We start from the raw sequence: 26,319 nt of genomic DNA, 5'->3' as shown, positions 1-26,319 counted from the left end.
TAAAAAATACAAAAAACTAGCCGGGCGAGGTGGCAGGCACCTATAGTGCCAGCTACTCGGGAGGCTGAGGCAGGAGAATGGCATAAACCCGGGAGGCGGAGCTTGCAGTGAGCTGAGATCCGGCCACTGCACTCCAGCCCGGGCGACAGAGCGAGACTCCATCTCAAAAAAAAAAAAATGAATAGAATGACATCAGTGACTGAAGTTTCTATTTAAAATGTGAACCTAGGCTGGGCACGGTGGCTCATGCCTGTAATCCCAGCACTTTGGGAGGCCGAGGTGTATGGATCAACTGAGGTCAGGAGTTTGAGACCAGCCTGGCCAACGTGGTAAATCACTTGAACCCGGGAGACAGGTTGCAGTGAGCTAAGATGGTGCCACTGCACTCCGCCTGGATGACAGAGTGAGACTTTGTCTCAAAAAAAAAAAAAGGCTGGGCACGGTGGCTCATGCCTGCAATCCTAGCACTTTGGAAGGCCAAGGCGGGTGGATCACGAGGTCAGGAGTTCAAGACCAGCCTGACCAACATGGTGAAACCCCGTCTCTACTAAAAATACAGAAAAATTAGCCAGGCATGGTGGCTTGTGCCTGTAATCCCAGCTACTCAGGAGTCTGAGGCAGGAGAATCGCTTGAACCTGGGACGCAGAGTTGCAGTGAACTGAGATTGCACCACTGTACTCCAGCCTGGGCGACAGAGCAAGACTCCGTCTCAAAAAAAAAAAAAAGGTGAACCTAGTCCTTTAATGTTAAAAGATTACTCCTGACATCACCCCATTTTTCCTTATATTTGGCTTAGGGCATTGCTTTGTTCCTCTGATGATGAAAGTGAAAAGCAAGTACTACTGAAGTCTGGAAATATAAAAGCTGTGCTTGGCCTGACAAAGAGGAGGCTAGTTAGTAGCAGTGGGACCCTTTCTGATCAACAAGTAGAAGTCATGACATTTGCAGAAGATGGAGGGTAAGAAAAGCATTGATTGATTTTTAACTATTAGATGAAGAATAATTTTATCACAGGTTTCAGAGAAAGTTGGGTCACTAAGATCTTGTTTTTCTGTGCTGTGGGTATAATATAAGCATGTATGGCATCAAGACTAGGTTATGACATAGAAGCAGGTTAGTGAGGTGTAAGCCAGACATGTCAGGGATGAAGTCAAAGAAGGGGAGAGGCTCAGCAAATGTAGTTTGTTCTTCAGTCTTCTTTGAAATCTCTGTGTGTCCCTTAAATGTTAGAAATACCTCTGCTGGGCACAGTGGCTCATGCCCATAATCCCAGCCCTTTGGGAGGCCAAGGCAGAAGTTTGAGCCCAGGAGTTCAAGATCAGTTGGGGCCACATAGCGGGGCCCCATCTTTACAAAACATTTAAAAATTATCTGGGTGTGTCAGAGCATGCCTGTGGTCCCAGCTACTATGGAGTCTGAGGTGGGAGGATCACTTGAGCTTAGGAATTCAAGGGTGCAATAAACTGTGATCATGCCACCACAGTCCACCTTGGGCAGCAGACCGAGACCTAATCTTAAACACACACATACACACACACACACACACACAAATATTTTAAAAAATATATAGAAATACCTTAAGGCCCTAGACCCTTTCCTCGTTCCACACACTTGGAGTCCATTGCTTCACTGACCATCTTGGTGCTGACTACTTGCAAACATACATTTCTACCTCTGAGCTCTTTCTTGAGCTCTAGACCTGTAGGTTTATTTATTAGACATATTGGGAACACCTTGAATTCAAAATGTTGCAAACTGAACTTAACAGCATCTTCTCTATCATATACTCATTATACTTTATTTTTATTTTTCAATTACACTTCATTGTTATTATCCATCTGTCTTTTCTAAAAGTGGAGGGCAGGGAACTTTGGCTTATTTATTCATGATCTGTTGCAAGAGATGATAATTGTTTGCTTAAATTAGGAGTATGTTAGTGGAGATGGGAAGAAGCAGATAGATTTCTGAGAGATGAGAAGATAAAATTGCTGGGACTTGGTGATTGACTAGATTAAGAGGAAGGAGAGAATATCAACATGGTAGAGTTGGTCACTTGAATGGTGACCAAGCCCGAAATGTGGATATTTTCCTTGTCTCCTTCCTCCCAGTCTAGGTGGTCACTTAAGTGGTGACCAACCCTGAAACTTGGACATTATTAGATGGTGGTGCAATTCATTGAGATAGGAATGCAGAAAGAAACAAAAGGTTTAAAGAGAAACTTAACAAGTTTAATTTTGAATATAATGAATTTGAGGTGCTTGCAGCATATCTAAGTAGATAATATGGAAGTAATATATGTTCATTGTAGAAAGTTTAGTATACACGTTTTCTGGGTTAGATTTTTTTTTTACTGGTATTTGGTTAGTTTATATTATGCACAGTTCAACAGTGTGGAGAAGGGCTACCTAGAAACTGCTTTAGTGCAAAGTACTGACTTTTCATACTATTTTAATTGCAGAGGCAAAGAAAACCAATTTTTGATGCCCCCTGAGGAGACTATATTAACTTTTGCCGAGGTCCAAGGGATGCAAGAAGCTCTCCTTGGTACCACTGTTATGAACAACATTGTTATTTGGTAAGTTTTCCCTCTAGGTCCTCAGTTCCATCATCTGTAGTATGAGGATACACCTCTCATTTTACAGGGGTGTTGTGAAGATTAAATAAGAGAGTATGTGTAAACATGATTGTGATTTTTTGTTGTTCTTGTTGTTTTTGTTGTGTTTTGAGACAGAGTCTCCTCCTATTGCCCAGGCTGGAGTGCAGTGGTGTGATTTCGGCTCACTGCAACCTCCGCCTCCTGGGTTCAAGCGATTCTCCTGCCTCAGCCTCCCGAGTAGCTGGGATTATAGGCATGTGCCACCACATCCAGCTAATTTTTGTATTTTTTAGTAGAGATGGGATTTCGCCATGTTGGCTAGGTTGGTCTTGAACTCCTGGCCTCAAGTGAACTGCCCGCCTTGGCCTCGCAAACTGCTGGGATTACAGGCGTGAGCCACTGTGTCTGGCCTGATTGTGGTTTTTTTGTCAGATACTATATACTTGTCTTACCAACAACATCATATTAATTGAGATATACCAAAAAAGATCAGTCTGAGTAGACTATTTAAAAATAAATGGAATTCTATTTTCAAAGATGTACACTTCTTTCTGCTTTTGGTTAGTGATTGAGTAGCTTCTGTCAGACCAACTCTCTACCTTCAAATAACTATACACTCTGGACAAAATACAAAAAACAACTTTCTAAAAGCACCAGAAAGCAAGAAAAAGAAGAAACATACTGGAGGGGTTTCTCCCTTTAGGTGAAGGGAATGACACTAGGCAACGTTCCTGTTATGGCTTTAAGCTAGGAGGCAAGGCCCACTCTGCTCACTGGGTGACTGGAAGCCTAATAGAAGATCTGTCCCACTGACTTAGAGAACTAAAGGACAGACAGAGTTCAGGGTGATCACAGCTGCTAGAAAGGGAGGGGAAAAGTCCTAAAAAGGAGAGAGCAAAAAAAAAAAAAAAAAGAACCCTAACTTCTAGCTATAATGTTTACCTAAATATCTGGTTGACCCTTTAAACTGGATGTGCATAAGTCAGAGTCAAAGCAGCTCAGGTGAGACTGAAAGAACTGAACTTCACTTTCGGCATTTGGAGTTCGAGTTTAGCCAAGTTAACTGTTTACTAGGACAGACAAACTTACAACCAAAAAAATCAGGGTCGGGCGCAGTGGCTCATGCCTATAATCCCAGCACTTTGAGAGGCCAAGGCAGGCAGATCACCGGAGGCCAAGTGTTCGAGACCAGCCTGGCCAACAAGGGAAAACCTCGTCTCTACTAAAAATACAAAAATTAGCCAGGCGTGGTGGTGCACACCTGTAATCCCAGCTACTCAGGAGGCTGAGGCAGGAGAATGACTTGAACCCAGGAGGCGGAGGTTGCAGTGAGTCAAGATTGCGCCACTGCACTCCAGCCTGGGTGACAGAGCAAGATTCTGTCTCAAAAAACATAAATAATTTTTTGAAAAATCAATAGAACTGTATTTTAAAAGTACTTACCATATTGTCTGGCACATAGGAGGTATTCAGTAAACGTTAAAATTCCTTTTCTAAAATATTTTAAAACAAAAAACATCAGTGTTTTTCAGAGGAACCTAACAGAATACAAAGCTTTTGCAACATATTAATATCACTGGAACTAGGATACAGTCCAAAGTTACTCAGTATACAAAAAAAAGTGTGGCGTCTAAAGATACCCTGTCTCTACTAGAGATACCCTGTCTCTACTAAAGATACAAAAATTAGCCAGGCGTGGTGGTGTGAGGCTAAGGCAGGAGAATCGCTGGAACCTGGGAGGCAGAGGTTGCAGTGAGCTAAGAGCGTGCCACTGCACTGTAGCCTGAGTGACAGAGTGAGACTCTGTCTCAAAAAAAGGAAAGAAAAAAGTGTGATCACACAGGAACCAAATTAACAAATTTGTGATAGGGAAACCATCACAGGAGTCCCCAGCCATCTCTTTTCTGACTACAGGGAGAACCATACCCAGCCACAGGCACTTGCAAGTTTAATTTGTATTAGGAGAATAGATCGATTTTGTTTCTTTTCTCAGAAGCCTTGTCTATTAACTGTTTCCTTGGGGCCAGAATGGGTCTTGGTAAGAGGAAGTTATGATATTAGTGTGACCACTACCCTAGCTCTTCTGTACCATCCAACCCTAACCATTTTTTGTTTTTCTTTTTTAAATACTGTGGTGACTTACAACCCTAACCTTCTAGAAATAAACTAGAAAAGCATGGCCCCTGAGAGAAACAATGTGCCCTTCCCACCAGAAAGCCTCTGAAATTTGGCGATGTTCTGATCTGCCAGAAGACCCTGTTTTCAGATGTCCCGATGTCTAGGGCGGCACTTGGCCACTTGGAGCGCATTCACCAGGGTTTCTACCCAGAGGTGTTATTTGAGGACGATGCTCTTTCAGAAGTTATCTTTTCTATTCTTTCTGTTATTCCCATAGTCCACACCTTCATTATGTGTCTCCTGAATTATTAAAATAATCTAGTAGTTTGTCTTCTTGCCATTAATCAATATTCAAACTTCATTTTTTATTTTTTTATTTTTTTAGAGACTGTGTCTTACTCTGTCACCCAAACTAGAGTGCAGTGGCGTGACCGTAGCTCACGGCAACCTCAAATGCCTGGGCTCAAACACAGGTCATTTTTTATTCTACTACTTTGTAAATACTCTTTCTTCCAACCCTACCCTCATCCCTCAAAAGAAAACCTTTACAGGGGACCATGTTTGCTTTCCTTCAGCTTTTATTTGCCCCGTGCTCTAGTACAAAAATGTTCTCTCCAGCTCTGCCATCCTCCTTTCCTCCTTTTTTTCTTCGAATCCCTCAGTTCTACCCTTTTTCTATCGGTATCCTTTGGCATTTTGTATGTAAGAGGTCACAAAGGAATTTGAGGTTGGGGAGGGATTTCTTTCTGAAATAGCCTCACTCAGTACCCAGGCTGGAGTGTATAGGCATGATCATAGCTCACTGCAACCTCAAAATTCTGGGCTCAAGGAATCCTCCTACCTCAGCCTCCTGAGTAGCTGGGACTACAGGCGCATACCATCATGTCCTGCTAATTTTTAAATTTTTTGTAGAGATGAGAACTTGGTATGTTACTCAGGCCGGTCTTGAACTCCTGGGCTCAAGCAGTCCTCCCACTTCAGCCTCCCAAAGTGCTGAGACCACAGATGTACACCACCATGCCTGGCTAATTTTCTTTTCTTTTTCTTTGTAGAGACAGGGTCTTGCTCTTTTTCCCAGGCTGGTCTTGAACTTTTGGACGTAAGCAACCCTCCCATGTTGGCCTTCTAGAGTACTGGGAAGTTTGGGAGGGATTTCTATGCTTGGCTTCTAAGTTCCCCTTAGGCGATATTTTCAGCCCCACAGTTATCTTGAGTTCTGTTGTACCATCCCAGCCTTCACTGATGTTTCCTTCTCCGAATTCATACTGCCTTGGTTGTTTTTTCATTTTTGTTTTTTTGAGACAGGGTCTCAGTCTGTTGCCCATGCTGGAGTATGGTGGCATGATTATGGCTCACTGAAGTCTCAACCTGTCAGGCTCAAGCAGTCCTCCCACCTCAGCCTCCTGAGTAGCAGGACTACAGACGCGTGCCACCATGCTGGCTAATTAAAAAAAAAAAAAAATTTTTTTTTTACATTTTTTTGTAGAGACAGGGTCTCCCCACCTTGCCTAGGCTGGTCGAGAAGTCCTCAATGCAAGTGATCCTCCCACCTCAGCCTCCCAAAGTGCTGAGATTATAGACATAAGCTGCCACGCCTGGCCCGCCTTTATTTTTAATTTAGTATTTGCTGCTTTGTGTTGTTTATCCTCTCTGGTTTTTGAAGATAGGCACCGTTTCTCATATCTGTTCTTGGCACCTGCCTTAGCTCCATGTTTAGGGTAGTTACTCAAAGATGTATTAATCATATTGTCTGTCAAAAGCTATTACTTACCTTTTGGGCTTTGTATAATTTTATACTTACATGTAGTATTTGTTCTTATTTAACTCCTGATTTGTTAGATGTCTAAAGTGATTCATGTTATACTGAAGCGTCAGGTGGGTTTTTTTGGAAACTATGCTGAAGGTCTAAATATTTCTTAAGCTTAATGTTTACAATGAAGTCATACCAAATAAACATGTTAAAACATTCTTAAACGCTGAGGGGCCAGTGTGTAAGGAAGTCTTGCTGTCCATATTCACTGAGACATTTCATTTAATATCTTTCAAACATTCAGTAGATATCTGGGTCTCTACTTATGTCCCATTCTCTGTGAGAGATGAAGAGATGAATGAGATACGAATTCTGGTCCTAGGGCCCCTATAATCTAGTAGGTAAATAAGATGCCTTTACAATCAAAGCCTACAATTTCACTACCATTCTTTTTATAATTCACACAACGTCAAAGTGATAGATTTGGACTAAGTGATTTGGGATTTGAGGAAAGAACAATTTTAAATACAGACCATGTATGAAACTCTGTAGAACACCCATCTGGTGTCCCTGATAGGAGGAAAACCTTGCATATGCACATAAAAATTTAATTTTCCTTCTTCAGTTTTTTATACACAGTACCTGGCCCATAGAATTCTGTATTTGTTGAGTGGAATACATGATACAGTATTGCCAGTAGTATATTACATACCAAATGAGGTATATGGACAGAATTAAAGGAGAGGAGATGACTGTGGACTGCTGTAGTCTCAAGTGAGTTCATGCAGCTTGGAGGGGGTGGGATATAACTAGGCCCTAAGAAATGGATGGGAATTCATCAGTAACAGGGATGGGAACTGTTCTGTAATGGGAAGCAGGGAGTTGGGGGAGCAGGGGTCATTGGAAGGCATAGCTTGAGCAAAGTCTAGAGTCAAGGAAATGCATAATATGTTCTTCAGGCAGAAAGATTTTAGGAAATGGAGCAATGAGTGATAATGTAATATTGCACTGCTGGATTCATGAGAGGTATAAATACCATTAAAATGAACCTGGGGGCCGGGCACAGTGGCTCATGCCTGTAATTCCAGCACTTTGGGAGGCCAAGGCGGGTGGATCACCTGACATCAGGAGTTTGAGACCAGCCTGGCCAACGTGGTGTACCCCGTCTCTACTAAAAATACAAAAATTAGCTAGGCATGGTGGTGCGTGCCTGTAATCCCTGCTACTCAGGAGGCTGAGGCAGGGGAATTGCTTGAACCTGGGAGGTGGAGGTTGCAGTGAGCTGAGGCTGTGCCATTGCACTCCAGCCTAGGTAACAAGAACAAAACTCCATCTCAAAAAAAAAAAAAAAAAAACAACTTGGACTTTATACTGTGGCTAATGGGAGCCAACTGAAAGTTTTTCATCAACAGAATAACGAACTGGGTGCAATCCCTTAAACCTGTAATCCCAGCACTTTGAGAGGCTGAGGTAGGAGGATTGTTTGAGCTCAGGAGTTCAAGACCAGCCTGAATATAGTGAAACCCTGTCTCTACAAAAAATTAAAAAATTATTCAGGCATGGTGGCACACACCTCTAGTCCCAACTACTTGGGGCAGTGAGGTGGGAGGATTGCTTGAGCCCGGGAGGTTGAGGCTATGGTGAGTCATGATCACACCACCACACTCCAGCCTGGGCAATGGAGCAAGACCCTAAGCTCCAAAAACAAAAAAATAGAGTATCATGACAAAGCAGTTATCAATGTCACAAATCCTTAATAAAGCTGGGAAGCAGGTCAAGTGCAGTGGCTCATGCCTGTAATCCAAGCACTTTGAGATGCTGAGGCAGGTGGATCACCTACAGTCAGGAGTTCAAGACCAGCCTGGCCAACTTGGTGAAACCCTGCCTTTACTAAAAATACAGAAATTACCCGGGCATGGTGGTGGGTACCTGTAATCCCAGCTACTTGGAAGGCTGAGGTGGAAGAATTGCTGGAACACAGGAGGTGAAGATTGCAGTGAGCCAAGATGGCGCCACTGTACTCGGCCTGGGTGACAGAGCGAGACTCCATCTCAAAACAACAACAACAAAAAAAAACGCTGGGGAGTGATTCCAACAAACTTTATCTTTTTTCTTCTTTATATTCACCCCTCTCTCCTGACTCCACCTCATTCCTTCCTTCTATCCATTATTTTGGTCTAGCTGTAGTATAAATACATGCAATAGAGATATAATTATAAGTCTCTTTAAGGTGTAGTCTCTTGCCCTACCAAATTTGGTTTCCTGGCCATTGTCTTCCATGGAAAATTTAGACATAACAAGATGTGTCACAAAATCATGATACTGCTATACCATGTGCCTGATTTCAATACCAGGTTGAATGAGATGATGGAACTTTCCTCATGGAATTTGGAGAGATTTGTCCCTAGGGGCATAGTAGATTTAATCTATCAAATTAAACTATTGGCAAAATTAACCCACAGTTCTACTTTTACCTAAATCTATGACTGAACAAAACTAAGGAGCCCTTAGTTTTTTCCTTGGTCACCTCCTAAAGCATGCTATGATTAATAAGAAAATATTTTCTGAAAACTGGTTTGTTGGAAGAATATGATCAACTTATTTATTTTGTTATCTAAGGAATTTAAAACTGGTCAACTCTTGAAAAGATACACATTGATGATTCTTACCAAGCTTCAGTCTGTCACAAAGCCTATTCTGAAATGGTAAGTAATGACTGGCTGGGACCACTTTGTGTTTACTTTGTGTGTTACTGTTGGTCTTATTAAGTGAGAGTGGTAAGTCATAAGTAGTAATGAACAAACCTTCCCTGTGGCATCTTTTTTCAAAATTGGATAACAATGTTTGTCCTTTCTTGAAATTTAGGATGAAAATAAATATTGGTACAGTGATTACTTGGTAAATTTTCTGGCTATAGGACCTGAGGGCAAGTCTTTATTTCTAGCTGTGGATTTGAACTGAGAACTATTATGCCTGTTATCAGACTTGACTCCCAACCACATCACGGTGATTAAGTAGCCTTAGGAAGGATGATTAAATGATCCCAGAAATACTATTTTTTTTTTTTTTGAGACGGAGTTTCACTCTTGTTGCCCAGGCTGGAGTGCAATGGCACGATCTCAGCTCACTGCAACCTCCGCCTTCCGGGTTCAATCAGTTGTCCCGCCTCAGCCTTCTAAGTAGCTGGGATTACAGGTGCCCGCCACCATGCCTGGCTAATTTTTGTATTTTTAGTAGAGATGGGGTTTCACCATGCTGGCCAGTCTGGTCTCGAACTCCTGACCTCAGGTAATCTGCGCACCTCAGCCTCCCAAAGTACTGGGATTACGGTGTGAGCTACACTGCCCAGCCAACATGCTTTACTCTTAGGCTTTGGTCTTCTCATACAGAAGCAAATACAGTTACTCAGCTGTTGTACTAATAGTCTTGGCTAGTGGGTACAAACATACAGTTAGAAATAAATAAGCTCCAAGATTCAGTAGCAGAGTAGGATGACTGTAGTTGGCAACAATGTACCATATATTTCAAAGTAGCCAGAAGAAAGGATTTGAAATGTTCCCAATACATAGTAATGATAGATTCTCAAGGTGATGGGTACCCCAGATACCCTGTCTTGATCATTATATACTCTGTGCACATAACAAATACATGTACCCCATAAATACATAAAATATTTTGTATTAATAAAAAAATAAAAAACATTTTGGGAGGCCAAGGTAGGTGGATCACCTGAGGTCAGGAGTTTGAGACCAGCCTGGCCAATATGGTGAAAGCCCATCTCTACTAAAAATACAAAAATTAGCTGGGCGTGGTGGTGCACACCTGTAATCCCAGCTGCTTGGGAGGCTGAGGCAGGAGAATCGCTTGAACCCGGGAGGCAGAGGTTGCAGTGAGCCAAGATTGCACCATTACACACCAGCCTGGGCGACAGAGCGAGACTCTGTCTCAAAAAAAAAAGAAAAACAAATCTTAGCCTGGGCAACATGGCAAAAGCCCATCACTATAAAAAATACAAAAAAATTAGCCAGGCATGGTGGCATGCAGCTGTAGTCCCAGCTACTCAGGAGGCTGAGTTCAGGGCATCCCTGGAGCCCGGGAGGTCGAGGCTGTGGTGAGCCATGATCACACCACTGCACTCCAGCCTGGGCAACAGAGTGAGATCCTATCTCAAAAAAAAAAAGTCTTGGCCTGGAGCAGTGGCTCATGCCTGTAATCCCAGCACTTTGGGAGGCCGATGTGGGCGTATCACGTGAGGTCAGGAGCTGGAGAACAGCCTGGCCAACATGGTGAAACCCCATCTCTACTAAAACTACAAAAATTAGCCAGATGTGGTGTCATGCACCTGTAATCCCAGCTACTCAGGAGGCTGAGGCAGGGATAATTGCTTGAACCCAGGAGGCAGAGGTTGCAGTGAGCCAAGATCGCGCCACTGTACTCCAGCCTGGGCAACAGAGTGAGACTCCGTCTCAAAAAAAAAGCCTTGACTCACAGTCTGGTTACAGTGGGAAAGTAGTTGTCTAGGAGTAATGAATAACTACTTGAGTATTCACCATTGAAGCCATGAGCAGAGAAAATAGCAGCAGGCTTAGCATTTGTGTAGAGACTGACTTGCCTGGTGATTATGGTGAGAGGATCAGCATCCAGAGGCTCTGAACACAAAGACTGCATCTTTCCCTAGCCTAGTAGGATCTGTGGAATTGAACTTAAAAGTTGTGTGATCTTATGTAATCCATCACATAATCTTGAGCCTAACCTTTCTCCTCCTTTAAATGAGACAGTTGTGGCCAGGTGTGGTGGCACATGCCTGTAATACCAGCTTCTCAAGAGGCTGAAGTGAGAGGATCACTGGAGCCCAGGAGTTCAAGGCTGCAGTGAGCCATGATGGCACCACTGTACTCCAGCCTGGGTGATAGAGTGAGACCCTCTCTCAAAAATAATAGGCCAGGTGCAGTGGCTAACGCCTATAATCCCAACACTTTGGGAAGCCAAGGCAGGTGGATCACCTGAGGTTGGGAGTTTGAGACCAGCCTGGCCAACTTGGTGAAACCCCGTCTTTACTAAAAATACAAAATTTACCTGAGTGTGGTGGTGTGCGCCTGTAGTCCCAGCTACTAGGGAAGCTAAGGCAGGAGAATTGCTTGAACCCAGGAGGCGGAGGTTGTAGTGAGCCGAGATTGCGCCACTGCACTCCAGCCTGGGCGACAAGAGCAAAACTCTATCTCAAAAAATAATAATAATTGGCCGGGCGCGGTGGCTCAAGCCTGTAATCCCAGCACTTTGGGAGGCCGAGGCGGGCAGATCACAAGGTCAGGAGATCGAGACCATCCTGGCTAACACGGTGAAACCCCGTCTCTACTAAAAAATACAAAAAACTAGCCGGACAAGGTGGCAGGCGCCTGTAGTCCCAGCTACTCGGGAGGCTGAGGCAGGAGAATGGCGTGAACCCGGGAGGCGGAGCTTGCAGTGAGCTGAGATCTGGCCAGTGCACTCCAGCTTGGGTGACAGAGCGAGACTCCGTCTCAAAAAAAAAAAATAATAATAATTAACTAGGCCGGGCATGGTGGCTCACGCCTGTAATCCCAGCACTTTGGGAGGCTGAGGCAGGTGGATCACCTGAGGTCAGGAGTTCAAGACCAGCCTGACCAACATGGTGAAACCCTGTCTCTACTAAAATATACAAAAATTAGCCAGGCATGTTGGCGGGTGCTTATAATCACAACTACTCAGGAGGCTGAGGCAGGAGAATCGCTTGAACGTGGGAGGCAGAGGTTGCAGTGAGCCGAAATCGTGCCATTGCACTCCAGCCTGGGTGACAGGGCAAGACTGTGTCTCAAAACAAACAAACAAAAACAACAAAAGATAGATAGATAGATAGATAGATAGATAGATAGATAGATAGATAGATAGATGATAGATAGACAGACTGACAGTTGAATTCATCAGACAGACTGACAGTTGAATTCATCAGACAGACAGACTGACTGACAGTTGAATTCATCTCTAGAATTCAGCCTCCACCTCCCAGGTTCAAGCAGTTCTGTGCTTCAGCCTCCTGAGTAGCTGGGATTACAGGCGTCTGCCACAACGCCCGGCTAAGTTTTTTGTATTTTTAGTAGAGACAAGGTTTCACCAAGTTGGCCAGGCTGTTCTTGAACTCCTAATCCACCTGCCTCAGCCTCCCAAAGTGCTGGGATTACAGGTGTGAGCCACCACGCCTGGCCTAGAATTAACTTATTAAACATTTAAATAATGTTAAACCTTTTATATTACAACATTAATACCCACTTGATATTAAAACATTTCACATAGACATGTGTAAGATAGTAAGTAAAAGTTCCCCATAAAGCCAATCTTCAGAAATAATATTTTATGCTGGGCGCGGTGGCTCATACTTGTAATCCCAGCACTTTGGTAGGCCGAGGCAGGCATATCACGAGGTCAGGAGTTTGAGACCATCCTGGCCAATATGGTGAAACTCCGTCTCTACTAAAAATACAAAAAATTAGCTGGGCATGGTGGTGCATGCCTGTAGTCCCAGTTACTTGGGAGGCTGAGGCAGGAGAATTGGTTGAACCCAGGAGGTGGAGGTTGCAGTGAAACGACATCGTGCCACTGTACCCCAGCCTGGCGAAAGAGCAAGTCTCCGTCTAAAAAAAAAACAAAAAGAACATTTTATTATTCATTTCACTGTTTAGTGCAGGGATTGATAAACTTTTTCCATATATGACCAGATAGCAAATATTTTCAGCTGTGCTGGCCTTACAATCTCTGTTATAAATACTCAGCTCTGCCATTGTGGCCCCAAATCAGCCATAGACTGTATGCAAATGGCTGGATGTAGCTGTGTTCTAATAAAACTTTATGGAGACTGAAACTTGAACTTCATACATTAATTTTCACATGTCAGAAAATGTTATTCTTCTGATGTTTTTCAGCCATTTCAAAATTTGTAAAACATTCTTAGTTTATTGGCCATGGAAAAATAAGCACTGGGGCCAGGCATGGTGGCTCACAGCTGTAATTCCAGTGCTTTGGGAGGCAAAGGAGGGAGGATTGCTTGAGGGCAGGAATTCGAGGCTGCAGTGAGCTGATTATGCCACTGCACTCCAGCCTAGGTGACAGTGAGACCCTTTCCCCCCCAAAAAAAGTGTTGGGCTAGATTTACCCAGTGGGCCCTAGTTTGTCAGCCTCTTCTTAACTGTATAGCATTTAACATTTTTAAATCCTCAGTTTTTTTCCCTTTCAGAGATAGGTTCTCACTCTTGTCATTCAGGCTATAGGTCAGTGGCTAACTTTTAATTTAATTTTTTTAGACGATGAGGTCTTCAGCTATGTTTCCCAGGTTGGTCTCAAGCTATCCTACTGCCTTGGCCTCCTGAGTCACCTCAGTGGTTTTCTAAATATAAAAATATTTTATTTTCATTAATAAATTCAGTCATTCGGCTGGATGCCATGGCTCACGCCTGTAATCCCAACACTTTTGGAGACCGAGGCAGGCGGATCACGAGGTCAGGAGATTGAGACCGTCCTGGCCAACATGGTGAAACCCTGTCTCTACTAAAAATACAAAAATGAGCCAAGTGTGGTGGCGCATGCCTGTAATCCCAGCTACTGGGGAGGCTGAGACAGGAGAATCACTTGAACCCTGGAGGCGGAGGTTGCAGTGAGCTGAGATCGTGCCATAGAATTCCAGCCTGGGCAACAAGAGTGAAACTCTGTCTCAAAAAAAAAAAAATCTGTAAATATATGTGTGTGTGTGTATATATATGTGTGTGTATATATATATACACACACACACACACACACACAGAGTAATATTATTATTAGAACCTATAATTTTAAAGCCAGGAGAGATCTTTAACACATTTTCCCACAGAAACAGCCACAGGTGATGGTATCTTTTTTTGGTCACCCTTACCCTTAATAGAGAGTAATAGTGTCAGGGTTTTAAATAGGCTATTGTGGGCTGGTCTGAGAAACCAGCCACCACATACAAGATTGTTTTTATGGGAAAACATGTTCTGAATGTTCCAAAACCAATTTACAAATGAATATTTCTAATTTGGGCACTCCCTGCACATGTATGTCCTCATTCTCTCTTTGCCAATATTTCCCCAAATGATGAATGGCATGAAATGTAGTACTATCTAAGGGGAAGGAAATTGATGAATCAGATTCATGCCTGGCAGGACTGGCTAAAACAAACACTGGGAACCGGAAGCAGGAGAAGCTAAAGCTAGAAGTTGGCTGAGCGCAGTGGCTGATGTCTGTAATCCCAACACTTTGGGAGGCTGAGTTGGGAGGATCCCTTGAGACCAGGCGTTCAACAACAGCCTGGGCAACACAGCAAGGCCCTGTGTCTAATTTAAAAAAGAAGAAGCAGCAGCAGCAGCCAGAAGTCCAGTCCAGTAATAATCTCAACATTTCCTAGATGGCGGGGAAGAAAATGAAGCCAGTGGTTAAATCCTGGACACTTTAGAGCCTATTGATCATTGCTTTAATTGTTTAGTTTTTGTCTCTGCCAGATCTTTCTTTTTCCTGACATACTCTTGACAGTCTATTTGGATATTTATTTTTCTCCTAAATTAGGGGCTTCTGTTTATTGTCCTGAGTCATCCCTGTGCCAAAGAGAGTGAGTTGTTGCAAAGCCCTGTGTTTCAGCTGATTGTGATTAACCCTAAGACGACTCTCAGTGTGGGTGTGATGCTGTACTGTCTTCCTCCAGGGCAGGCTGGCAGGCAAGTGTGCATAACTGCTACTCCGTGGGTGGGACATTCTGAAAGGCACTGTGCAAACACAAAAACTAGATATTTTTGTGTCCCTTAGAAGAATGGAAAACATGAAATACTATAGATTATGATACGAATATTCAGAAGTAGGATGAAGGTTAGTGGACTTGAGTCAAACACCAGATTCCCTGCATCCTGATCTCTACTAGTATGGGGTTATATTGGTTTTTAATAGTGTTTATTCAAGCCCTGTTTTTTCCCCTAAGGAAAATATTTTGGCAGGGCATGGTGGATCATGCCTGTAATCCCAGCACTTTGAGAGGTCAAGGTGGGAGGAGAGCTTGAGCCCAGGAGTTTGAGACCAACTTGGACAACAGAGCAAGACCCAGTCTCTACCAAAAAAAAAAAATTAGCCAGACATGCTGGCATGCACCTGTAGTTCCAGCTACTCGGGAGGCTGAGGGGGGAGGATGGCGTGAACCTGGGAGGTGGAGGTTGCAGTGAGCTGAAATTATTCCACTTCACTCAAGCCTGGCAACAGAGCAAGAGCCTGTCTAAAAAAAAAAAAAAGAAAGAAAGAAAAGAAAAGAAAAAAATCATGTAAAGAGTAATGAATGTTCTGTATTTAAAAAACATAATTTATGTTCTTTCCCTAAACCTAAATTAAGGAAATTTTAACGTACTTTAGGAAAACATCTTTACTTTGAAATCTGACTGAGTTTGACTGAGCCTCTATCATGCAGGCAGTTTATATTTATCTACAGATAAGTATTTATCTGGCCGGGCAGTGGCTCATGCCTGTAATCCCAGCACTTTGGGAGGCCAAGGTGGGCGGATCATGAGGTCAGGAGATCGAGACCATCCTGGCTAACATGGTGAAACCCCGTCTCTACTAAAATATCAAAATTAGCTGGGCGTGGTGGCAGGCGCCTGTGGTCCCAGCTACTTGGGAGGCTGGGGCAGGAGAATGGCGTGAACCTGGGAGGTGGAGCTTGCAGTCAGCGGAGATCGCGCCACTGCACTCCAGCCTGAGTGACAAGAGCAAGACTCCGTCTAAAAAAAAAAAAAAATACAAAATTAGCCTGGGCACGGTGGCGGGTGCCTGTAATCCCAGCTACTCGGGAGGCTGNAAAAAAAAAAAAAAGAAAGAAAGAAAAGAAAAGAAAAAAATCATGTAAAGAGTAATGAATGTTCTGTATTTAAAAAACATAATTTATGTTCTTTCCCTAAACCTAAATTAAGGAAATTTTAACGTACTTTAGGAAAACATCTTTACTTTGAAATCTGACTGAGTTTGACTGAGCCTCTATCATGCAGGCAGTTTATATTTATCTACAGATAAGTATTTATCTGGCCGGGCAGTGGCTCATGCCTGTAATCCCAGCACTTTGGGAGGCCAAGGTGGGCGGATCATGAGGTCAGGAGATCGAGACCATCCTGGCTAACATGGTGAAACCCCGTCTCTACTAAAAATATCAAAAATTAGCTGGGCGTGGTGGCAGGCGCCTGTGGTCCCAGCTACTTGGGAGGCTGGGGCAGGAGAATGGCGTGAACCTGGGAGGTGGAGCTTGCAGTCAGCGGAGATCGCGCCACTGCACTCCAGCCTGAGTGACAAGAGCAAGACTCCGTCTAAAAAAAAAAAAAAATACAAAAATTAGCTGGGCACGGTGGCGGGCGCCTGTAATCCTAGCTACTCAGGAGGCTGGGGTTGCTTGAACCCGGGAAGTGCAGGTTGCAGTGAGCCGAGATTGTGCCACTGCACTCTAGCCTGGGCGACAGAGCGAGACTCTGTCTCAAAAAAAAAAAAAAACTGGGTGCAGTGGCTCACGCTTGTAATCCCAGCACTTTGGGAGGCCAAGGCGGGCGGATCACAAGGTCAGGAGTTCAAGACCAGCCTGACCAACATGGTGAAACCCAGTCTCTACTAAAATAAAAAAATTAGGTGGGTGTGGTGGTACGCTGTCTGTAATCCCAGCTACCCAGGAGGCTGAGGCAGGAGAATCGCTTGAACCCGGGAGGCGGAGGTTGCAGTGAGCCGAGATTGCACCACTGTACTCCAGCCTGGGCTGAAGTAAATCAAGAAAACAAGGTCGGACTTTAATAACTCACAAGGATAAAGGACCTTGACAGTTACAGTGCATGTTTTTTTGGACCTTATGCAAAGCTTATTTGATAAGTACATGTTCTAAAAGACATTCTCCATCCCTGCACTTAGCCAGCTGTGGCACTTCTGCAGGGTCTTGATCTGTTGCCTGGGCTGGAGTGCAGTGGCACGATCTCAGCTCACTGCAACTCTGCCTCCCAGGTTCACGCCATCTTCCCACCTCAGCTTCCCAAGTAGTTGGGACTACAGGTACATGCCACCATGCTTGGTTATGTATTTATTTATTTTTTTAAGAACCTAAGAACCTCAGAACCTCAGAACATCTGCAGTATGTGCTTTCATATACAACTTGCTTTCTTGGATTTGAAGAGAGAACCATAGTCGTTGGCCCTAGGGATTAAAGATAAAGATAACTGTTTGGTCAAGCATTTCCTTTGTCACTTTTCAAACTCATCTGTTCAGGAATCCTTGAAAGCCTATTTGGTACCAATCATGTAGGAAGCATATCTTAGTCCTATCAGGCTGCTACAACATAATACCACAGACTGGGTAGCCTGTAAACAACAAAGTTTATTTCTTACCATTCTGTAGGCTGGGAAGTCCAAGATCAAGGTGCTGGCAGATTCAGTGTCTGGTGAGAACCTATTTCCTGGTTCATAGATGGTACCTTTTCACTGTGTCCTCATATGGTAGAAGGCAGCTCTCTGGGGCCTCTTTTACAAAACCACCAATCACTTCTCAAAAGCCCCACCTCCTGATACCATCACATTGGTGATTAGGTTTCAACAGATTAATCTTGGGAGGACACAAGCATTCAGACCATAGCAAAACACTGCTATTTCTGGCCGGTGCAGTGGTTCATGCCTGTATTTCCAGCACTTTGGGAGGCCAAGACAGGAAGATCACTTGAGGTCAGGAGTTCAAGACGAGCCTGGCTAACATGGTGAAACCCTGTCTCCACTAAAAATACAAAAATTAGCTGGGTGCAGTGGTGTGCACCTGTAATCCCAGCTACTGGGGAGGCTGAGACAGGAGAGTCACTTGAATCCAGGAGGTGGAGGTTGCGGTGAGCTGAGATCTCACCATTGCACTTCAGCCTGGGCGACAGAGCAGGACTTTGTCTCAAAAAAAAAAAAACAAAAAACAAAAACTGTTTCTAATTTCATGGGAACTAGAAGGGAAAACTAGTGACTGTTTTTCAGTGCACAAAACGCAATACGCGAAGCTTGCACTGTTTGAGAGCACAGGAGTGGAGAGGCAGGCACCTTAATTGGCAGTAGAGGGTTGGGGAGAGACTATCAAAGAAAACCTTAGGGAATTTCCAAAGGTAAGTTAGGAGTTAGGTACACAGAGTCGGGTGGGAACCAGGGATAAAAAGTATCGTGCAGTTCATTCATATAATATTCTTTTGAGAGCTGGCCATGCCCCAGGCACCAGTGATACAGCAGTGAGTAATAATAATAGCTAATTTTTTTTTTTTTTAAGAGTCTCGCTCTGTTCCCCAGGCTGGAGTGCAGTGGCATGATCTCAGCTCACTGCAACCTCTGCCTCCCAGGTTCAAGCGATCCTCTTGCCTTAGTGCCCTAGTAGCTGGGATTACAGGCACATGCTACCATGCCCAGCTAATTTTTGTATTTTTAGTAGAGACGGGGCTTCGCCATGTTGGCCAGGCTGGTCGTGAACTCCTGACCTCAGGTGATCCACCTCCCTCAGCCTCCCAAAGTTCTGGGATTACAGGCATGAGCCACCACGCCCGGCCACAATAATAGTTAATTTTTTTTTTTTTTTTTGAGACAGGGTCTCGCTTTATCGCCCACGTTGGAGTGCAGTGGTGCAGTCTTGGCTCACTGCAACCTCCGCCTCCCAGGTTCAAGCAATTCTTGTGCTTCAGCCTCCCAAATAGCTGGGATTACGGGCTCATGCTACCACGCCTGGTAATTTTGTATTTTTAGTAAAGACCAGGTTTCTCCATATTGGCCAGGCTGGTCTCAAACTCCCAACCTCAGGTGATTCACCCGCCTCGGCCTCCCAAATTGCTGGGATTACAGGCGTGAGCCACTGCACCTGGCTAATTATAGCTAATTTTTATTGAGCACCTCCTGTGTGCCAGGCATTATGCTAAGCCTTTTATAGGAACTGTTTCATTTAACCTCACCACAGTCCTGTGAAGTTTTGCTCTTAAAATCATCTCTATTGCACTGATAAAGTTAAATAATTTGCCCAAGGTTACACAGCTCTTACTTTGTAGAGTTAGAATTTAAACCCAGGTAGCTGACTGCAGAGCCCTTGTCTAAGTTAAAAAGGCAACCAGGTAGGTTTCTGCTTCATAGATGGCACCTTTTATGGAGGAAATACCCACTGAATATGGAAACAGGATAATCTCAAATAGTGAAAAATGCAGTGAAGATAAAAACATATATGTCATAAAGATGGAACAGACTCCAGTATGTGTGTGCACTGCCTCAGAGGATTAGGCATGACCTTTCTATGGACTAACAGGCCTGAATGATGACAAGAACTCAGCCATGCTGAGAGCTGGGGCGAGAACCTGCCAGGGACAGAGAACGGCAAGAGCAATGACACTGAATTGGGACTGAGTTTGGCTGGAGTGATGGAGAGTGGAAGGAAGGCCACTGTGAGCCTGCCTTCAAGTGGTACAAGATGCATCAGACAGATTGACAGGAACTGGACATGTGATTCTGTCCGAAACTGCAACACAATAGCCAACAGACCTCTAAGACTGCAAATGTAGGCATTCATAGTTACAGGGATTTTTGCTCCTGTTGCTGGTTGGGGGAACATGGTTTTGACCTTTTCTTTTTTTAATTGTTTTTTGGATATGTAATCTGAATTATATCTTCTTTGTATGCTATCAGGTTCCTGGAAGGTGACGTGAAAGATCATTGTGCAGCAGCAATCTTGACTTCTGGAACAATTGCCATTTGGGACTTACTTCTCGGTCAGTGTACTGCCCTCCTCCCACCTATCTCTGACCAACATTGGTCTTTTGTGAAGTGGTCAGGTACAGACTCTCATTTGCTGGCTGGACAAAAAGATGGAAATATATTTGTATACCGCTACTCGTAAGTTAGGGTAAAGCGAAAACACAATTTTCTGGATATATGGGGCCTCTTAGTATTTTTTGGAGTTTTAAATATAAAGGAGAATATCTGAATGACATTTAAAATAATTACTTGTATATGTCCAGACAGACTTACTTTTTATTCTGATGATGGTGGCACCACTGATCTTGGATGTACATTTATGTTTACTTTGAGAAAAGGGTTTTAGGTTGATTTTTGTAATTCCCCACATTTGTACATGTGCTTTTAAAGGTGTACATAAAGCTTCAAATGGCAATAAATATTTATTTTTATACATTCTGCTTGGCATATTATTGTTTCCCATTCTTTCAAGATCACTTGCAGAAGCAAGAACTAATTATTATACAACTAGGATATTTAATCAATAGTGTTTGCCTAGTAAGTGTAAATTTCAGTCCAGTTAACTTACTACACTAATACGCAATATACTTTTTGTGCTATTCGTAATACTCTATTTTTATATATATACTAAAATAATATGAAACCTATTAAAATATCTGAATTTAGGAATACTCTTATTCTTTTTCATTCTCATGCATCCTTCATGCCAGTGCTGCATTATAACTAGAGTAACCTTTTTTTGAGATGGAGCCTCACTCTGTCACCCAGGCTGGAGTGCAGTGGCATGATCTTGGCTCACTGCAACCTCTGCCTCTTCAAGTGATTCCCCGGCCTCGGCCTCTCAAGTAGCTGGGATTACAGGCACCCACCACCACACCCAGCTAATTTTTGTATTTTTAGTAGAGATGGGGGTCTCACCATGTTGGTTAGGCAGTCCTTGAACTCCTGACCTCAAGTGATCCACCTGCCTCGGCCTCCCAAAGTGCTGGGATTACAGGCATGAACCACCACCACTTTTTTGTTTGTTTGTTTTCAGAACGGAGTCTCCCTCTGTCACCCAGGCTGGAGTGCAGTGGGATGATCTCAGCTCACTGCAACCTCTGCCTCCCGGATTCAAGCAATGCTCATGCCTCAGCCTCCCGAGTAGCTGGGATTACAGGTGTGCTCCACCATACTCGGCTAATTTTTGTATTTTTTGTAGAGACAGGGTTTCACCATGTTGACCAGGGGGATCTGTCTGGAACTCCCGACCTCAGGTGATCTGCGTATGTCAGCCTCCCAAAGTACTGGGATTACAGGCATGAGCCGCTGTGCCCGGCCGAAGAAGTTTATATTTTTTAAAGACACATTTTTGGGCCGGACGTGGTGGATCATGCCTGTAATCCCAGCACTTGGGAGGCCAAGGTGGGCAGATCACTAGGTAAGGAGATTGAGACCATCCTGGCTAACACAGTGAAACGCTGTCTCTACTAAAAATACAAAAAATTAGCCAGGCATGGTGGCACACTCCTGTAGTCCCAGCTACTCAGGAGGCTGAGGCAGGAGAATCGCTTGGACTCGGCAGGCGTAGGTGCAGTGAGCTGAGATCGCACCACTGCACTCCAGCCTGGAGGACAGAGCAAGACTCTGTCTCAAAAAAAAAAGACACATTTTTGGCCGGGCGCAGTGCTGTAATCCCAGCACTTTGGGAGGCTGAGGTGGGTGGATCATAAGAGGTGGGTGGTTCACACACACAAAAAAAGACACATTTTTATGATACTATAGTTTTTGCTCATTTATAAATTCTGTTTTGTTTTGTTTTTAATTTTTTATTTTCAAAGGATGTCTATTATATTTTCTTTGAGACGGTCTCACTCTGTTGCCCAGGCTGGAGTGCAATGGTGAGATCACAGCTCACTGCAGTCTCGACGTCCCCATGCTCAGGTGATCCTCCCACCTCAGCCTCCCCAGTAGCTGGGACTAAGGTATGGGCTACCATATCCAGCTAATTAAAAAAAATTTTTTTGTGTGAGACAGTCTCACTATGTGTCTCACTATGTCGCCCAGGCTGGTCTCGAACTCCTGGGCTCAAGCCATCTACCCACTGTGGCGTCCCCTCCCAACATGCTAAGATTACAGGTGTGAGCCTCCACACCCAGCCTCCTTTACAAATTCTATACCCACAGTTTTTAAACTCAAATTATTTGCCAGTGCATCATAGATACTAGAGAACTTTTTGTAAAGATTTAATTTACTTACAAACCTTGAGAAACCTGTATTATTATCTTGATAATAACAAGAGTTAACAAAACTAAGGTACAAAGTAATTCTAGTCAGTAATGGTTGCACAAACTCTGAGCATCTACTTGACACAGTAGGTATATAAATGATTGCTGTGAGACCTCTGCACTAGTAGGAGAGACTGTCACATAAAGCAGACAGTACCGTTTTTTTTTTTTTTTTTTTTTGTTTGAGACGGAGTCTCGCTCTGTCGCCTAGGCTGGAGTGCAGTGGCCGGATCTCAGCTCACTGCAAACTCCGCCTCCCGGGTTTACGCCATTCTCCTGCCTCAGCCTCCTGAGTAGCTGGGACTACAGGCGCCCGCCACCTCGCCCGGCTGGTTTTTTGTATTTTTTTAGTAGAGACGGGGTTTCACCGTGTTAGCCAGGATGGTCTCGATCTCCTGACCTCGTGATCCGCCCGTCTTGGCCTCCCAACATGCTGGGATTACAGGCTTGAGCCACCGCGCCCGGCCAAGTACTGTATTTTTAATTTAAGGGGTATGTTTCAGACCCGGCACGGTGGCACACCCCTGTAATCCCAGCACTTTGGAGGCCAAGGTGGGCAGGTAATTGGAGGTTAGGAGTTTGAGACCGGCCTGGCCAACATGGTGAAAAATCCAAAGAGTAGCTGGGTGTGGTAGCACACACCTGTAATCCCAGCTACTCGAGAGGCTGAGACAGGAGAATCGCTTGAACTTGGGAGGCAGACATTTATTGCAGTGAGCAGAGATTGTACCACTGCACTCCAGCCTGGGCAACAGAGTGAGACTCCATCTCAACGTAAAAAAAAGGAAGCTAAAAAAAAAAATTTTTAAGGGATATGTTCCAGGTGCTATTATGGAAACTCAAAGGCTGAGCAGCTGGGACAACCCAGGAGTCCCGGAAAAGCTTCGTGGAAGGTGGAAATTTAGCTGAGCCTTGCGGGGTAAGTAGATCAAAGCAGAAGCAAAGGATATTCTGGGCAGAAAGGACAGCCTGGATGAAATGGTGAAACCCAGTCTCTACTAAAAATACAAAAATTAGCCGGGTGTGGTGGAGGGCGCCTATAGTCTCAGCTACTTGGGAGGTTGAGGCAGAGAATTGCTTGAACCCAGGAGGCAGAGGTTGCAGTGAGCCAAGATTGTGCCATTGCACTCCAGCCTGGGTGACAGAGCAAGACTCTGTCTCAAACAGCGACAAAAAGAGAAAGTGTAGATGATTCCTTCAAGCAGCTTGTCTATGAAAGGAAGGAGGAATGGTATTAGAGATCTATAAAAGGGTCAGTGGAGGGTCCTCTGACTTTGCTTTTAGGCTAAGAGAAACTCTGATGTGTTTATGGGCTCAGGAGAAAGAGCCAGAAGACAGACCTTTGAGATGTAGGGAAGAAGAGCTAACTAGTGGCCCAAGATCCCATTGGGAACAGGAGGGGATGAAACTGCCATGCAGATGGGCTGGCAGAGGGAGGGAGAGATCATGGTGGGTTGGTGGGATAGTCTGTGCTGGGAAACTGACAGCTTTTATGCTTATCCATCCTTTGATGGGAATGCCACTGAAAAGCACCGGTGTTGTCTTTTAACTCTTCCCCATCTGCTAAGGACGTGATCTTAATCTTAATATTGGGACTTTTTAGCCTATAGGCCATGTAGGCTGATATTTTGTCTTTATTTGTTTGCTAAAGGGAAAAGCAGCTCTCCCAAATTATTTAAATAAGAGATGATTTGTTATGTTTGACCAAAAGGATTAAATGTAACATTGATGCCAGGCTCAGTGGCTCATGCCTGTAATCCCAGCACTTTGGGAGGCCGAGACAGGCAGATCACCAGGTCAGGAGTTTGAGACCATCCTGGCTAACACGGTGAAACCCCATCTCAATAAATACATATATACATACATGTAACACTGAAATACTAGATAGGTCATGGGAAGAGATGGCCCCAAGTGTGAACTTAGTAGGCTATTAGGTTCTTCCTAAGCTTAGAGTTACATTTTTTGGGAGACAGAGTCTCACTCTGTTGCCCAGGCTGGAGTGCAGTGGTACAATCATAGTTCACTGGAGCCTTGACCTCCTGGGCTCAATTGGTCCTCCCACCTCAGCTTTCCCGAGCAGCTGGGACCACAGACATGCACCACCATGCCTGGCTAATTTTTTAAGTTTTTTGTGGAGACAGGGTCTCCCTGTGTTGCCTAGGCTGGTCTCAAACTCCTAGGCTCAAGCGATCCACCTCCCTTGGCCTCCCAAAGTGCTGGGATTACAGAGGTGAGTCACTGAACCAGGTTTGCATGTCTGGCTTGCTCACTGTTGCAGCCTCAACAATGAGTACTTAACAGATATTCAATTTTTTTTTTTTTTTTTTTTTTTTTTGAGATGAAGTTTCACTCTTGTTGCCCAGGCTAGAGTGCAATGGCGCGATCTCAGCTCCCTGCAACCTCCGCCTCCCGGGTACAAGCGATTCTCCTGTCTCAGCCTCCTGCCTCCTGAGTAGCTGAGATTACAGGCACCTGCCACCACACCTGGCTAAGTTTTGTATTTTTAGTGGAGACGGGGTTTCACCATGTTGTCCAGGACTGTCTTGAACTCCTGACCTCAGGTGATCCACCTGCCTCAGCCTCCCAAAGTGCTGGGATTACAGGTGTGAGCCACCGCACCTGGCAGCATACCATTACATTTTATTTTACTTGGATTTAACAAAAATAAAAATAAATTGAGGTAAAACTGATGGCATTATTGGATTGTTCATTCAGGCAGATTTCAGAATTTGGAGTCACTATCCCGTATGTTTCAATTTCAGTCAATATCCTTTGACTACCTGCTTAGAAATAGGAATTCACCTACTTAAACTCCTCCCTCACTTACCTATTTTTGTTAGCTATTGTAAGGAACATGGCTGTGCTTTGGTCAAGGATAGGCCAAGGTAAGATGTTTACATCCTGCGTGACTCAGCAAGTTTAGACACAGGCGTATAACTCCACTTGTTATCACAGCCATGTAGCCATAACATGGGAAGGCCATCACTTGGCTCTAAGCCACTATTTTCTGTAAAAGGTATAATTGCCCTGCTAATACTGTACAGGCGTTCGTGCCCAGAGAAAGAGTGAGAGAGCCAGAGCTGTCCGTCTTTGCAGACAGACGTGGGGCAGCCAGAACACAGCTGAGAGAAAGAGTTAAGCTGCTGACCCTGAAGGCAAGGGAGAGCAGCCTCGCAGCTGTGTGTCAGAGCCACGGGACTAAGCAGCTGAGACAAGGTGGACAGTGTGAGAGAACTAGTGTAAGTAAGCTGCTGATGAGAGCTGCTGCTGAATAAAATCATCTTTCACCTGCCTACCGTCCCCTGAGTGTTATTTCAGCTATCTGCTCATCCACCCACTCACCTCAGAGCTCCATATGGGCTGGAACCTGGCTGTGGGCATGACAGTTGGCATAGTCGTGGACCTGACAGCTATATTATACACTGTCAAGTTTTAAAACATGTATGTTGTTTTAATCGTAATTCTCACATTTATTAGTCTTAGTTATGTATTGAAATTATTTTTTCACATTATTTTTCATATATATAGAACCTATTCAATAAATGTTAATACTTGTGGAAGAATCGTAGAATCAAAACTTTATCCTTTTTTTCTTTTAATCTTTTTTGTAACAGAGACGGAGTCTTGCCATGTTGGCCAGGTCAGTCTTGAGCTCCTGAGCTCAAGCAGTCCTGCCACCTTGACCTCCCAAAGTGCTAGGATTAAAGGTGTGAGCCACTGCGACCGGCACCAAACGTTTAAATAGATGTATTTCAGAACTTTCAGATAAAAAATGAAAGTAGGTTTCTCGTGTCGTGTCGCTTAGGGAA

General features: G+C 44.1%; 1 protein-coding gene across 1 annotated transcript in view; it reads left to right on the top strand.

Annotated features, from left to right (window-relative positions):
- The window catches only part of PALB2 (partner and localizer of BRCA2), a 39,125-nt gene extending 18,444 nt beyond the window's left edge, over positions 1–20,681 (top strand). Inside the window, 6 exon segments of the mRNA XM_017887164.1 lie at positions 798–959; positions 2,460–2,580; positions 8,200–8,226; positions 9,114–9,170; positions 15,055–15,203; positions 20,175–20,681. Of these exon segments, the coding sequence (XP_017742653.1) occupies positions 798–959; positions 2,460–2,580; positions 8,200–8,226; positions 9,114–9,170; positions 15,055–15,203; positions 20,175–20,385 (727 nt within the window). The 3' untranslated portion in view covers positions 20,386–20,681.
- Positions 20,682–26,319: the final 5,638 nt, after the last annotated feature.

The sequence above is a fragment of the Rhinopithecus bieti genome, unplaced genomic scaffold (genome assembly GCF_001698545.2).
Source record: "Rhinopithecus bieti isolate Rb0 unplaced genomic scaffold, ASM169854v2 scaffold_13348, whole genome shotgun sequence".
Lineage (NCBI taxonomy): Eukaryota > Metazoa > Chordata > Mammalia > Primates > Cercopithecidae > Rhinopithecus > Rhinopithecus bieti.
Note: the sequence above shows the minus strand (reverse complement) of the source record. Positions and strands in the feature narration are given on the sequence as shown.